This window comes from Oncorhynchus mykiss, chromosome 18, assembly GCF_057628025.1.
Source record: "Oncorhynchus mykiss isolate SJ-2025 chromosome 18, ASM5762802v1, whole genome shotgun sequence".
NCBI lineage: Eukaryota > Metazoa > Chordata > Actinopteri > Salmoniformes > Salmonidae > Oncorhynchus > Oncorhynchus mykiss.
The window spans coordinates 38,170,381-38,184,908 of NC_143039.1; the positions used below are offsets into that span (position 1 = coordinate 38,170,381).

The window sequence follows — 14,528 nt, forward strand, 5'->3', positions numbered from 1 at the left end:
CTTCAATACAAAACCTAGGAGGCTCATGGTTCTCACCCCCTTCCATAGACTTACAATATTTACAACGACTTCCAGAGGACGTCATCCAACATATCAGAGCTCTTGCAATATGAACTGACACGTTATGTTACCAATCAAGAGTGTGGACATTTACAAGCTAAAAATAACGAGATTTTGTTAGCATTTTGGTAGTAAGACACCCAATGGGCTTTTACATTTTTAGTGCCCCCTTGTATGCTAAGCCGGTAATAGCATAAATCCCAGAATGGCAGAAGAATGGTATGAAAATCGGCTTTACTGTACTGCGTGATTGTAGCAGGTTTACTAACACATTACTTCTAGTAGCTATGTTGACTAGTATTTTTTTTAACCTTTATTTAACTAGGCAGGTCAGTTAAGAACAAATTCTTATTTTCAATGACGGCCTAGGAATGGCACTGAGCACGGCCTGGTCGTAAAGCTGCTCGACGTGCACCAAGCTGCTGTGCTCCTCTGCCGTGTCCCCGACACCATGGTAGTGTCCGTAGTGCAGGGTGTCCCCCGGGTCGCTGGCCATGGCCTTCCAGGAGGGCCGGTGGGACACGCAGCTGCTGGGGCTTCCCGTCAGGTGTAGTGAACCGCACATCTCGTGGGCTGAACGCCGCCGGGTCTCCTCCGCTTCCTGATAAGTTGGCCGTGATGACGACAGCCCGTTTTCAGTTGAAGTAGCCACGGCCAGCAGTCCCCATGGCGAGGAGAAGTTGGTTGACAGCACGGCAGTGTTGGCCCCCTTGAGGTGTGTTGGCATGTGGCCATTGGTGGAGATGGCACCGTTCTGTGGCCAACCGTTGCCATTCGTCTGACCCATGGTGGCTTTGGGTTCATCTGCCGTGGGGGAAAAAAGACATGACTCGTCAGATTCAATGTTGGAATGCACATAGCACACGTGGCAGGTTCATGAACACCTAAATAAATGGTAAGCATATTGATTTTATTTTGCAAACACGTCCTTGCCTAATTCTCATGATACGTTTACCATTGTGGCTCTGCTCTGCTTGCAAAAGTGCTCACACCATCACACTTTTCCTCCAACATCTGAATTTGTTGTATTTTGGAGTTTATAGAATAATTTAGGAAATATTGATTCTACCACAGAATAGATTAAGTTTGAAAATGTGTATAAAATACAGAGGCAGTGATCATGTCAGTCTTTCCTATGGCCACTAGAGGGGGATAACACAACAAAAATAAACCTTTGAATTTGACCCAGACAATTACTTTACCCCAGACAGAGGATTTCAATGTAATTAAATGCCTATGAAATATCATAACGTCAAGGTCATCAAATAGGTGCGGGGCGGGCGGCAGGGTAGCCTAGTGGTTAGAGCGTTGGACTAGTAACCAGAAGGTTGCAAGTTCAAACCCCCGAGCTGACAAGGTACAAATCTGTCGTTCTGCCCCTGAACAGGCAGTTAACCCATTGTTCCTAGGCCGTCATTGAAAATAAGAATTTGTTCTTAACTGACTTGCCTGGTTAAATAAAGGTTCATTAAAGTATAGTACTTTGAGTATACATTCTCTCTCGGTGTGCCTTTCAAACACACATGACAATGTACCATAAATACATACCCCTGGTCAAACTAGATTTGTACTTAAAGGATGAATAATTGAATGGATACATTGTAACAAAACATTAATAGAAAAAAAATTCTAGTCATACTATAAACATATGTAATTATTACTATAATGTACAGTTGAAAGATACTGTGTCAAATTAATCACTACCATCCATATCACATTGAGAATGTATTATTTGCTAAGGGTCGTCAAATACAGTGATACAGGACAAATCCTTATTTAGCCTATTATACAATGCAGTCCATATTGTTGTATGTTTCATGAAACTGATTCAACTTAATTAAAATCTCAACTGGCCAACTTTATAGTACAAACAAGTTAATTTCCCATTGCTTCCCTTTGGAATTTAGAATCAGTCAGGGGAGTAAGAAGTCTGCCCTTTGGCTCTTAAACACAGTTAAACGAAAGCTCCAGCTTGTATCTCATTATTTCATTTTTTTAAAAGATCAAACAGGGTATGGGGACAAGGTTACTCTAGTTTTGTGATTTTGTATTAGTTTCTATTTCAATTTTTATTTCATTCAGTTTAGTTTCAGTTAATTTTACTCATTTTTATTTAGTTTTATAAAATCACATATATTTTGTTTTTGTATTATTTAATTTTACGGACAGAAAGTAGCCCATGTGTAGGAGGCTAGGAGCCATTTATGTGTCGTAGGCCTATAGTTTTTTTTGGGGATGTCACATCTTGCCACTGGGGGCATTAACACAAGATGAAGGGTCAGGTCAACGGTTTGGCTATGTTTTAAAGGATCTTAATGTGACTTGGATTTTAAAAAGGAAAATCGTCTGTGTCCGACTCAGATTCAGACATTTATGCCAAGCCGTTTAAAAATCATGGCCAGCTCTGGTTGTCGTCGTTCAAGGGTATTCTCTTGCCTGTTTGGAAAGCTATGTTCGCCCTGTTGTCAGTTACGAGTAGGCTCTTCTACTCTGGTATGTCCAATGTGTAGTCAATTAACACTCCGGTGTGTGGATCTAAAATCCAATGGAGGATGATCAACACATGTGGTGTCTTGTTGGAGGAGCGGTGATAGAAGCAGGCTGATGTGTACACAAACAGAGCAGTTAGTCCTTTCTCGCTTTTAGAATGTCCTTAACTTTATGGGTTGCTGTATCCATTTGCAACGCAATCAACACGTTTACTCCAGCAGAGGCAGGTGTTTTAAATTTGGTATCAAGTCCCACTGGGCACAGATATCAATTCAGCATCTATTCCACACTGGTTCAACATCATTTCATTGACATGACGAGGAAACAACTGATTCAACCAGTGTATGCCCAGTGGGGTATCTGGTAGAATTTTGAGGCCTGGTTCATCACACAGTCTTGTGGTATTGCCAGACTGGATGAATAAATTAACCATTGCTTCTTTTATTTTTTACACATTTGAAATGAGGTTTCCATGTTTCTGCTATTTTCATTCAAAACTGCTAGTTGGTTGTCCTAATGTTGCCGTGCAGCTACTTATAGCTTCACCTTGTCTTTAGCCTGAAATTGTATGATTCGCTGTTGGGTTTTGGTTGGCTTTTCCCTTTTATCCCTGTTCCATACAAGCTGCTGACACTACAATACATGGTTCTTTCCAGCAATGTACTCAAAAAAATCCCATACAGGGTTTCACCTTTTGTTGCCACCATTGTTTTTGTTGCAACCATTTTGTTGCCACCATATGGTTCATGCTCACCCTCAATTTCCCCCCCCCCCCCCCCGTTAGGTTGTTATAGTGATGCTCAAGCAAGCTTATTTGAAACATGGCCATCTACTGGCAGCATTTATCCACCAGATTCAGAATTTGAATTGTGTTTTACCCCCTTTTTCGATCTTGTCTCGTCGTTGCAACTCCCCAACGAGCTCGGGAGGCGAGCAGGTGCCACAAGGAGTTGCTAGAGTGCGATGAGCCAAGTAAAGCCCCCGCCGTCCAAACCCTTCCCTAACCCAGACGACGCTAGGCCAATTGTGTGCCGCCCTATGGGCCTCCCAGTCACGGCCACTTGTGACACATCCTGGGATCGAATCTGGGTCTGTTGTGGCACCTCAAGCACAGCAATGCAGTGCCTTAGACCACTGCGCCACTCAGGAGGCCGAATGTTTTTATTTTAATTTGTTATACAGTCAAAGATATTTAGAAAAATAAACTATTCTTAATTTTATTTTAACTAAAATTGGAAAAACTATTTAGTTTTGTATACTATAATAACCTTGGTATGGGTGGAAGGGAATATGTAGGGGGCGAACTTGAAATGCCACTTATACCATGTAATCAGTCAATGTACTTTCATAAACACCCTCTTTCAAGAAAACCTTAATCTACAGGATACAGTCATTAGCCGTACAGTTTTATTCCAGGTATGGATTATTGGGTTGCCAAAGCATAAAATTACACAGGGATGTGGATATATCCATATTTTCTACACAGGATTCGACTAGAGCATTACCAAAATATGGATGACAAAGATGTTTGTGAAAAACAAAATGTGTAAAATTTGTTGAGGTTCATTCACACAACTACCATATCGTGGAGGCCTATCAAAAACATTCAAACTGAACAGTAAGGAAAGAGCATTTGGGTACACACGGAATGGGAAAATGCATTAAATGGATTCCATGAATAAAATACGCATGTCTGGATTTGTGTGCATACCTACATCTTGAAATTCAATGTGCTAGAAATGCAGGTGTAGTATGAGCTTCTCAGAGATGGTGAAATATAAATAACATTGACATTACTAGAAGCTTAATGCATTTCTGGACCATGGAACATTTTCAGATGCCTTGACAAGATATTAAACCATAACAACCTAGCTTATACATACACATGATTCAGAGCGTGAAACTGGCTTAAGGCAGACCACTTCAAATAGGCACAGGAGTTAATGCAGCGGCATAGGATCTGCATGGAGGCCCCAGTAGAGATATCCTGCACTTTGGGGCTGTGGAGAGGCAAGTCCCACCTGAGATGGGGTCTGGGGCTGCATACTCCATATACATGGTCTCCAGCTCCTCCCCACAGCCATGCTGCATCCACGTGGGCAGGTCCACACCTGAGGGACAACAGACAGAGCTGCATTAGACATAGTTAAGGACCTACTATAAGAATGTCTACAGATCAAATTTTGTTCGCATATGGTATCTATACGAGTTGTAATAGTTTTTGTAAATAGCTAGAAAAATAGTCCAACTGATTCATATCAAATCAGCATATTGGCAAAGATAAATACACACATTTGAACATGTCTCTGGCCCTGCAACAGACTAGACAGGCCCTTTACCATCTGTTCTGGCCTTCTTGATGTGATTGGCCTTCACGCTGTCCAGAAGCCTCTTTCTATTGGCCAGGCCATTGAGGAAACCCCTGCTTTGGCTGAGAGAGCGGTGGCTTAGCTCCCCGTTGAGCTGGTTTTGAGCGTTGGAGAGCAACTGGGCACACTCCCAGAAGCCCTGGGCGTGGGCCAGGTCTGCCGCCGTCAAGCCATTAGCGTTCCTTAAGCTGCACGGTGAGATGGGACCGAAGTTAGGAACTTTCGCAAGCTATAGCAAGAACATACACATTAGCATTCCTTAAGCTGCACGGTGAGATGGGACCGAAGTTAGGAACTTTTGCAAGCTAAAGCAAGAACATACAAGACAAGTCACACAGGTCTCTCTATAATCAACCCTGTCTGCTCTACTTCTGCTATCGTTCTACAGATTATTGGACTGACTCAGTGTTACACTGAAACTGACCCAATTCTTATCCTGACATAACAAAAATAGACAATGGATGGTAGAAACCAACACTGCAGTAAGAGATGATTAACGTCCATCTATGGGTAGCATTAAACGTGACAATCCAATAAATAATTACTTTCCGTAGTAGTTCAGTAGATAGAGTAGGTATAGATAAACATGAAAGGACCATAGCTTCAACTGCAAAGTCATCCAAAGTGAGATTTTAGAGAACGCAGTCCAGTTCTACCAACTGGTAGAAAGAGTGTTCTGTTTACATATTTTCTGGATAGCAAGGTAGAATGTCCCACCATGTAGACAGAGCATCTTAGTTGTTTATAAGGATTAAAATAGTTAGCATTTCTTTGCTTTGAAATTCACTACAATACTCAAACAGTTGATTGTTGTAATTAATCATTCATTGACTCCATGGTAAGAAGAGTTAACACATGTAAGAAAACTATCCTTTTAAAGACAGACTTAGGCTACTGCAAAAACATAGGTGCTGGGTGCAGTCTTGCCAAGAGGATGCCATGTCAACAAGCTCCACAAAGTCTAGATCTTCATGATGTGGTTGATGATGGAAAAATAAGAGTGGGATCCATCGAGAAAGTGAAGACCGGGTGTGGTGTCCCTTCAATATAGACATTACAGAAAAGCCAAGATCGTCAAGCTTCATGGATATGGACAGGAGAATGTTCAAGCGAAAGGCCCTGCCGGAATGTCGATCTGCATCAAAGCCATGATCCCATATGGTATTTCAGGCATTGAATAGGTCTAGAAGTTCAGTCCATATAAATTCAGTCCATATTCATAGCTAACAAGGTTAGATATTCAGAAGCAGGAACAGAGAAGACCAAAATAATGTGTAATTGAAGTTAAGGAACTGTATTCCTTTCTCCTAAGTGGATAACGTGAAAGTAGTAAGGCTGTGTTTACACAAGTAGCCCAATATGGATCTTTGCCTATAATTGGCCTGTCTGTGTAAAACACAGCCTCACACAGGAAAGACATGTTGGCCAAATGACTGCTTGGAATGGACAGCATCAACATGGATTGTAAGATAATCCTGGTCTGAATTCATGAATGAACAAAACCCTTTAATTTGTGTCGTAACTCACTTGTATGATGAAGCAGGGACTCCCAATACTATTCAATGAAGAAATCTGGTAATAAAGTGCATGTCACTAGTATGGGTTGTCTGTGCCACAATACATCAAGATGTTCAGAAATCTAATTGAATATATTTGTATATTTTTAATATGACTAGTTGGAAAAGTAGAAGATGTTACTTGATCTTTATCTTGTCATTTAAGAAAATATGTTCTGAGACTAAAATAACCTTGGTTTTAATGATGGGAAGAAAAAAACATTTATAGTTACATATCAGTATATTATTTTTGACGATATGGTATCAATTTGACAATATTGCAATATTATTTGTGCGCTAGTTAACTGTAACTGCGGCAAAACTCTGCTTAGCTTGTTCTCCATCTTTTGTAAAATACAGAGCCAATTTGTTATCAGCACTTATAGGACTGAGGGCGAAAATGTAACTTATATAACCAGAGGGCGAAAATCTTGAAAAATGTTGGAAGTGATCAGAACTACAAGAACCTTGGCATCTACTTTAGGAAGCAGTAAAACGGTGGTCAATGATGGTTGTAATTGAGATCAGCTGTGCAGGAAATAACCTTGTGTTAGTCCGTTGGCCAATGTTCGTTGCAATAGGCCCTACAGGTCTTATATAACATTAATTTGGCCATTACTACTACTTATGGAGATTGATCATTTATGAATTCAGACAAATGCAATATATTGGCCTAGCTCTACCTTATTCCTCATCACTTATATAACAAGCTCAAATAATGTAGTAAAATAAACAGCAAAATGCAATTAGTTGTAAGTTACAGAATTTCAAGTGCACAATCATATCACAATAATAATTAAATGAACAGATTATCTGCATACAACTATTTCGCCAGTAGCCCCCAGCTATCCTCTACTTAAAAATAAAATGTTTCCAAACATGATCAGAATCATTTTTTAAAAACTGTCTCATAACAGACATAAGTATTGGACAGTCTCCCTCAATTCCAGGCAACCTGCAAGGAAGACCCCTAACCCAATACTTTTGAATGGTCTGCTCATCAGTTGAATGGAGGTTGGTTATAACCAAATCTGTAGATCCTAATAAATCACAGTTAGGAAAGCACCATTTGGGCTCCCGAGTGTCGCAGCAGTGTAAGGCGTTGCATCTCAGTGCTAGAGGCGTCACTAGACAGCCTGGTTCGAATTCAGGCTGAATCACAACTGGCCGTGATTGGGAGTCCCGTAGGGCGGCACACAATTGGCCCAGCGTCATCCGGGTTTGGCCGATGTAGGCCGTAATTGTATATAAGAATTTCTTCTTAACCGACTTGCCTAGGTAAATAAAAGGTTAAATAAAAAATAAAAACATTTAGGCTCTGTCAAAAAAACAAACAAAAAAAACACTCAGTGATCATGCTTGTTTGGGCTTTCTTTCAGCGTGGAAAGAATAGGCCTACTGTTTTGCCTTGCACTGCTAACATCCAGATACCAGAGGTCCATGAAAACAGACCAATATAGCAACAGTCTTTGCTATTAATAGAGATGTCTGTGTATGCAATATCCTATGAAGGACTTGGGCCTGTTGCACATGGTGTTGTATGCCAGTGGCTACTGTTGTCATTTAGTCTGATTTATAAAATAATTATCAAGATGCTTATCAGGCTTTCAAGAATTGATATTTTTCTAATGACATTGATTGGGTCTATGGGATTTATACCCTGTCAAGAATGGGTATCAAAATTAGGTCTACTTCTTGTCTGGCATTGAGAGTAAGACCTATAACAAAAGTTGAAAATGTCAAGAACATTCCCAGATAGCAAGAAATAATTAAAGATCATGTTTGAGGAAACAATTTATTTTTGAAAAATCCTGAAATGCTTTGCTTCTAATGTCAGAAAACACATGTCACAATTTGCTACCTGGCTTGCTACTTCCACTAAGATATGGCTAAATGCATACTAATGATTAAATTGGACTGCATTCTGCAATATTTCTGATTTGTAAATCCTGAGCTTGACCAATAATCCTGTAGTTATTTAGCAAGTATCTGAATAAGATTAGATTAACAATTAGATATAAACTAAACATGCAGGTCTAGACGTGACTACCATGACTGCTCTCCTAGCATTAAAACCAATCACTGCAAGAAATACCTTGACAGTTTGCCAGTGTGGTGTAGAAACCAAGCGATAGTGTGAACACTCAATGCCACAACTGTAAGATGTTCGCTGTAGCACTTGTGACAGATTCTGCAGTGCCTATTTGTAATGCTCCCCCTTTCTGGGATTACTTGAGAAATGCATGTTCAAATTCAATAGCTGCAAAACATCGAAACGTGTAGGGGATTTGTTTCTTTGTGACAGTAGTTTTTTTGCAATCAATACTTAGAGATGGTCATTTAGCAAATTATTTCAAAAATATCTAAATCAAATATATTTAAACATTCAAAACAGTGAAACAATCCTACATAAACATGGGGACATTAAATGAATCATTACTATGCTGTAATACGTAAGCAACCTAAACTCACAGGAACTGCTGTCCTAACATATCTCTCTATTTTCACCCCTTCACTGATGTCCCACTATGCATTTGGTTTCTCTTGAAAATGTCTTTAAATTAATTAGTAATTCTTGCAAAGACATTATAAAGTCTTGTCAAAATCTGGTAATTATGGCACTTGGAGGATTGTTAATAAGTATTAGAAAGACACTAAATTGGAAAATGGAACCAGAATAGGAACGCAGGGGGTAAAATATAAACAAACACTGGATGGGTACATATATTTGTCCTGTTTCACACATGTGCAAGTGTGTATTAAATGCATGGAATTGAAATGTGTTTTTTGCATATCCCAACTCCCCCTAAGACAACCTTGGAGAATAAGTTCACATGCCAGGGTCAGCCATTATCAACTGCAACCCTAGGGCAAAGTGTCTTGCTCAAGGGCACGTCGACATGTTTCACCTTGTCAGCTCGGGAATTGAACCTGCAACTTTTCGGTTACTGGCCCAACAATCTAACCGCTAGGCTACCTACAGCCCAGTGATCAAGGTACTGGCACGTAGACAACTTGATTTCGGAAAAGTATAAGCAAGAATTTGGAACAACATAGAGGCCTTCGATTATTCCATGCAAAACAATTGCTCACATTTAGCTCCATTAGAGTTACACATCAAGTAACTGCATGCTTTTCATGATCAGTAAACATAAATTGATGTATGATGGGAAAATGATGATTAAATGACTGAACAAATAATTTCAAATAAGAATTGTAACTAAGTAAACATATACTCTGTTTTATTATATCTGATTAACAATATGAGTTCATAAGAAGGGACTGTGTGACACGGACAAGGAGTAATTAAAGTTAATGAACACCATTCCAACTAGGAAGAATAAATTCTATTACCTATTATTGAAAGATTGGTCTGCGTCTATTTTATGCAAACAAGAAATCTTAGAAATTCTCATAAAATAAATTAAGGGTTTTCAATTGATGAAAGCATATTGGCATAATTAAATTACACTAACAATGTATTTTCAGATACGTGAGGGTAGCCTATCCATTTGGCATGTAGCTAGCTAGATAAGCAACGTGTCATTTAACTTGCTTTATCAGAGATTAGGTTGGTAAAGTTGTCATCACCACTATAGATTGCAAGCAAATCAAACAATATTTGGATATAGCCATCTAGTTTATCCCCTGAAGATATCTTGTTAACTAGCCATATTGGCGTGATCTGTTATTAGCTAGCTAACCAATTTGATGTGGTTCATCAATAAATGAAGCCTATGATGTCTGTCAGCAGCAATCATGATTAACACTCCAAAAGCAATGTTGAAAAGGGTGTTAGCCAACTAAGCTAGGTAGGCCTACATTGGTTGGACAAAAATGTACATTAGGTCTAGTCAACTGTACAAAGTTTCTACCTGTAGCTTGCAAAGTAAACATGATCAGCAAACAGTACATTGGCAAATGCGCCCTTCTGCTGCTTGACAGGCTGAACCCAGAAAGGATGGGAAATGAACCTAAACCACTCATTCTTGTCAGGTTTAGTTCACTTTTATTTTATAATCACTCAAATATCCAATTAATGGTGGCTAATATTGAGAGATATCATGAGGCTACCCTCACCTATCTGAAATTACATGATAAATGGATGTTTACTGATCATTTAAAGTATGCAGTTACTTGATGTACAACTATGATGGAGCTAAATGTGAGCAATTGTTTTGCATTGGAAATGTAGTTCTGACTATGCTCTTTAAAAGGAGGTGATATTACAACCAAATAGTTAAATAAATGTTAAGAATCCCTTGAAAACGTCACACAGTTGTCAAATGGTTTTTAGCTTGGAGTCTCCTTGCTCCCCAGCAGGCAAATCTGATCCTCTGCACCTTATTGTGATGTTTTATTGACAACATACAGTGCCTTGCGAAAGTATTCGGCCCCCTTGAACTTTGCGACCTTTTGCCACATTTCAGGCTTCAAACATAAAGATATAAAACTGTATTTTTTTGTGAAGAATCAACAACAAGTGGGACACAATCATGAAGTGGAACAACATTTATTGGATATTTCAAACTTTTTTAACAAATCAAAAACTGAAAAATTGGGCGTGCAAAATTATTCAGCCCCTTTACTTTCAGTGCAGCAAACTCTCTCCAGAAGTTCAGTGAGGATCTCTGAATGATCCAATGTTGACCTAAATGACTAATGATGATAAATACAATCCACCTGTGTGTAATCAAGTCTCCGTATAAATGCACCTGCACTGTGATAGTCTCAGAGGTCCGTTAAAAGCGCAGAGAGCATCATGAAGAACAAGGAACACACCAGGCAGGTCCGAGATACTGTTGTGAAGAAGTTTAAAGCCGGATTTGGATACAAAAATATTTCCCAAGCTTTAAACATCCCAAGGAGCACTGTGCAAGCGATAATATTGAAATGGAAGGAGTATCAGACCACTGCAAATCTACCAAGACCTGGCCGTCCCTCTAAACTTTCAGCTCATACAAGGAGAAGACTGATCAGAGATGCAGCCAAGAGGCCCATGATCACTCTGGATGAACTGCAGAGATCTACAGCTGAGGTGGGAGACTCTGTCCATAGGACAACAATCAGTCATATATTGCACAAATCTGGCCTTTATGGAAGAGTGGCAAGAAAACCATTTCTTAATTAATGGAAAAGTGGTTATTTCTGTAATTGCTGCAACTTGCTGAAAATCGTCCATAGTGTCCCGATCATCTAGTTTGAACAGTTATGTTTAAAACATTGTATCCAGAGTGCAACCAAACATGGTTTAGACCTTGTTTAATGGAAAAGTGGTTATTTCTGTAGTTCAATTGCTGCAACTTGCTGAAAATCGTCCATAGTGTCTAGTTTGAACAGTGATGTTTAAAACATTGTATCCAGAGTGCAACCAAACATGGTTTAGACCTTGTTTAATGGAAAAGTGGTTATTTCTGTAGTTCAATTGCTGCAACTTGCTGAAAATCGTCCATAGTGTCTAGTTTGAACAGTGATGTTTAAAACATTGTATCCAGAGTGCAACCAAACATGGTTTAGACCTTGTTTAATGGAAAAGTGGTTATTTCTGTAGTTCAATTGCTGCAACTTGCTGAAAATCGTCCATAGTGTCTAGTTTGAACAGTGATGTTTAAAACATTGTATCCAGAGTGCAACCAAACATGGTTTAGGCCTTGTTTAATGGAAAAGTGGTTTTTTCTGTAGTTCAATTGCTGCAACTTGCTGAAAATCGTCCATAGTGTCCCAATCATCTAGTTTGAACAGTTATGTTTAAAACATTGTATCCAGAGTGCAACCAAACATGATTTAGACCTTGTTTAATGGAAAAGTGGTTATTTCTGTAGTTCAATTGCTGCAACTTGCTGAAAATCGTCCATAGTGTCTAGTTTGAACAGTGATGTTTAAAACATTGTATCCAGAGTGCAACCAAAAAGGGTTTAGTGTCACGTTCTGACCTCTATTTCTGTTGTGTTGTATTTATTTAGTATGGTCAGGGCGTGAGTTGGGTGGGCAGTCTATGTTTGTTTTTCTATGTTGTGGGGCAGTTCTATGTTTTCGGCCTAGTATGGTTCTCAATCAGAGGCAGGTGTCATTAGTTGTCTCTGATTGAGAATCATACTTAGGTAGCCTGGGTTTCACTGTGTGTTTGTGGGTGATTGTTCCTGTCACTGTGTTTGGTGTCACAGGATAGGAATGTTTTGCGTTTTCACATTTCTTGTTTTTGTTAGTTTGTTCATGTGGAGTGATTTATTAAAACATGAATAACCACCACGCTGCGCTTTGGTCCGCTTCTCTTCCTCCTACAGACGAACGCCCTTACATTTAGACCTTGTTTAATGGAAAAGTGGTTATTTCTGTAGTTCAATTGCTGCAACTTGCTGAAAATCGTCCATAGTTTGAACAGCTATGTTTAAAACATTGTATCCAGAGTGCAACCGAACATGATTTAGACCTTGTTTATTGGAAAAGTGGTTATTTCTGTAGTTCAATTGCTGCAACTTGCTGAAAATCGTCCATAGTGTCTAGTTTGAACAGTGATGTTTAAAACATTGTATCCAGAGTGCAACCAAACATGGTTTAGGCCTTGTTTAATGGAAAAGTGGTTATTTCTGTAGTTCAATTGCTGCAACTTGCTGAAAATCGTCCATAGTGTCTAGTTTGAACAGTGATGTTTAAAACATTGTATCCAGAGTGCAACCAAACATGGTTTAGACCTTGTTTAATGGAAAAGTGGTTATTTCTGTAGTTCAATTGCTGCAACTTGCTGAAAATCGTCCATAGTGTCTAGTTTGAACAGTGATGTTTAAAACATTGTATCCAGAGTGCAACCAAACATGGTTTAGGCCTTGTTTAATGGAAAAGTGGTTTTTTCTGTAGTTCAATTGCTGCAACTTGCTGAAAATCGTCCATAGTGTCCCAATCATCTAGTTTGAACAGTTATGTTTAAAACATTGTATCCAGAGTGCAACCAAACATGATTTAGACCTTGTTTAATGGAAAAGTGGTTATTTCTGTAGTTCAATTGCTGCAACTTGCTGAAAATCGTCCATAGTGTCTAGTTTGAACAGTGATGTTTAAAACATTGTATCCAGAGTGCAACCAAAAAGGGTTTAGTGTCACGTTCTGACCTCTATTTCTGTTGTGTTGTATTTATTTAGTATGGTCAGGGCGTGAGTTGGGTGGGCAGTCTATGTTTGTTTTTCTATGTTGTGGGGCAGTTCTATGTTTTCGGCCTAGTATGGTTCTCAATCAGAGGCAGGTGTCATTAGTTGTCTCTGATTGAGAATCATACTTAGGTAGCCTGGGTTTCACTGTGTGTTTGTGGGTGATTGTTCCTGTCACTGTGTTTGGTGTCACAGGATAGGAATGTTTTGCGTTTTCACATTTCTTGTTTTTGTTAGTTTGTTCATGTGGAGTGATTTATTAAAACATGAATAACCACCACGCTGCGCTTTGGTCCGCTTCTCTTCCTCCTACAGACGAACGCCCTTACATTTAGACCTTGTTTAATGGAAAAGTGGTTATTTCTGTAGTTCAATTGCTGCAACTTGCTGAAAATCGTCCATAGTTTGAACAGCTATGTTTAAAACATTGTATCCAGAGTGCAACCGAACATGATTTAGACCTTGTTTATTGGAAAAGTGGTTATTTCTGTAGTTCAATTGCTGCAACTTGCTGAAAATCGTCCATAGTGTCTAGTTTGAACAGTGATGTTTAAAACATTGTATCCAGAGTGCAACCAAACATGGTTTAGGCCTTGTTTAATGGAAAAGTGGTTATTTCTGTAGTTCAATTGCTGCAACTTGCTGATAATCGTCCATAGTGTCTAGTTTGAACAGTGATGTTTAAAACATTGTATCCAGAGTGCAACCAAACATGGTTTAGACCTTGTTTAATGGAAAAGTGGTTATTTCTGTAGTTCAATTGCTGCAACTTGCTGAAAATCGTCCATAGTTTGAACAGTTATGTTTAAAACATTGTATCCAGAGTGCAACCGAACATGATTTAGACCTTGTTTAATGGAAAAGTGGTTATTTCTGTAGTTCAATTGCTGCAACTTGCTGAAAATCGTCCA

At 39.1% G+C, this 14,528-nt stretch overlaps 1 protein-coding gene across 1 annotated transcript; it reads right to left on the minus strand.

Annotated features, from left to right (window-relative positions):
* Positions 1-394: 394 nt before the first annotated feature.
* LOC149975497 (ankyrin repeat domain-containing protein 10-like) lies at positions 395-6,069 on the minus strand. Its single transcript, XM_090206648.1, has 4 exons — positions 6,043-6,069; positions 4,890-5,148; positions 4,572-4,661; positions 395-864 (listed from the first exon to the last, which is right to left on the minus strand). The coding sequence occupies exons 1-4, from the start codon at positions 6,067-6,069 to the stop codon at positions 395-397; spliced, it is 846 nt and encodes a 281-aa protein (XP_090062774.1).
* Positions 6,070-14,528: the final 8,459 nt, after the last annotated feature.

Bases quoted from the DNA above. Each gene is read 5' to 3' on its own strand.
- LOC149975497 (XM_090206648.1), bottom strand. From the start codon at position 6,069: ATGGCTTTGATGCAGATCGACATTCCG. The intron at 5,149-6,042 runs GCAGGGCCTTTC...TTCTTGCTATAG, and splicing joins TGATGCAGATCGACATTCCG to CTTGCGAAAGTTCCTAACTT. The intron at 4,662-4,889 runs GTAAAGGGCCTG...GTTGTCCCTCAG, and splicing joins CAAGAAGGCCAGAACAGATG to GTGTGGACCTGCCCACGTGG.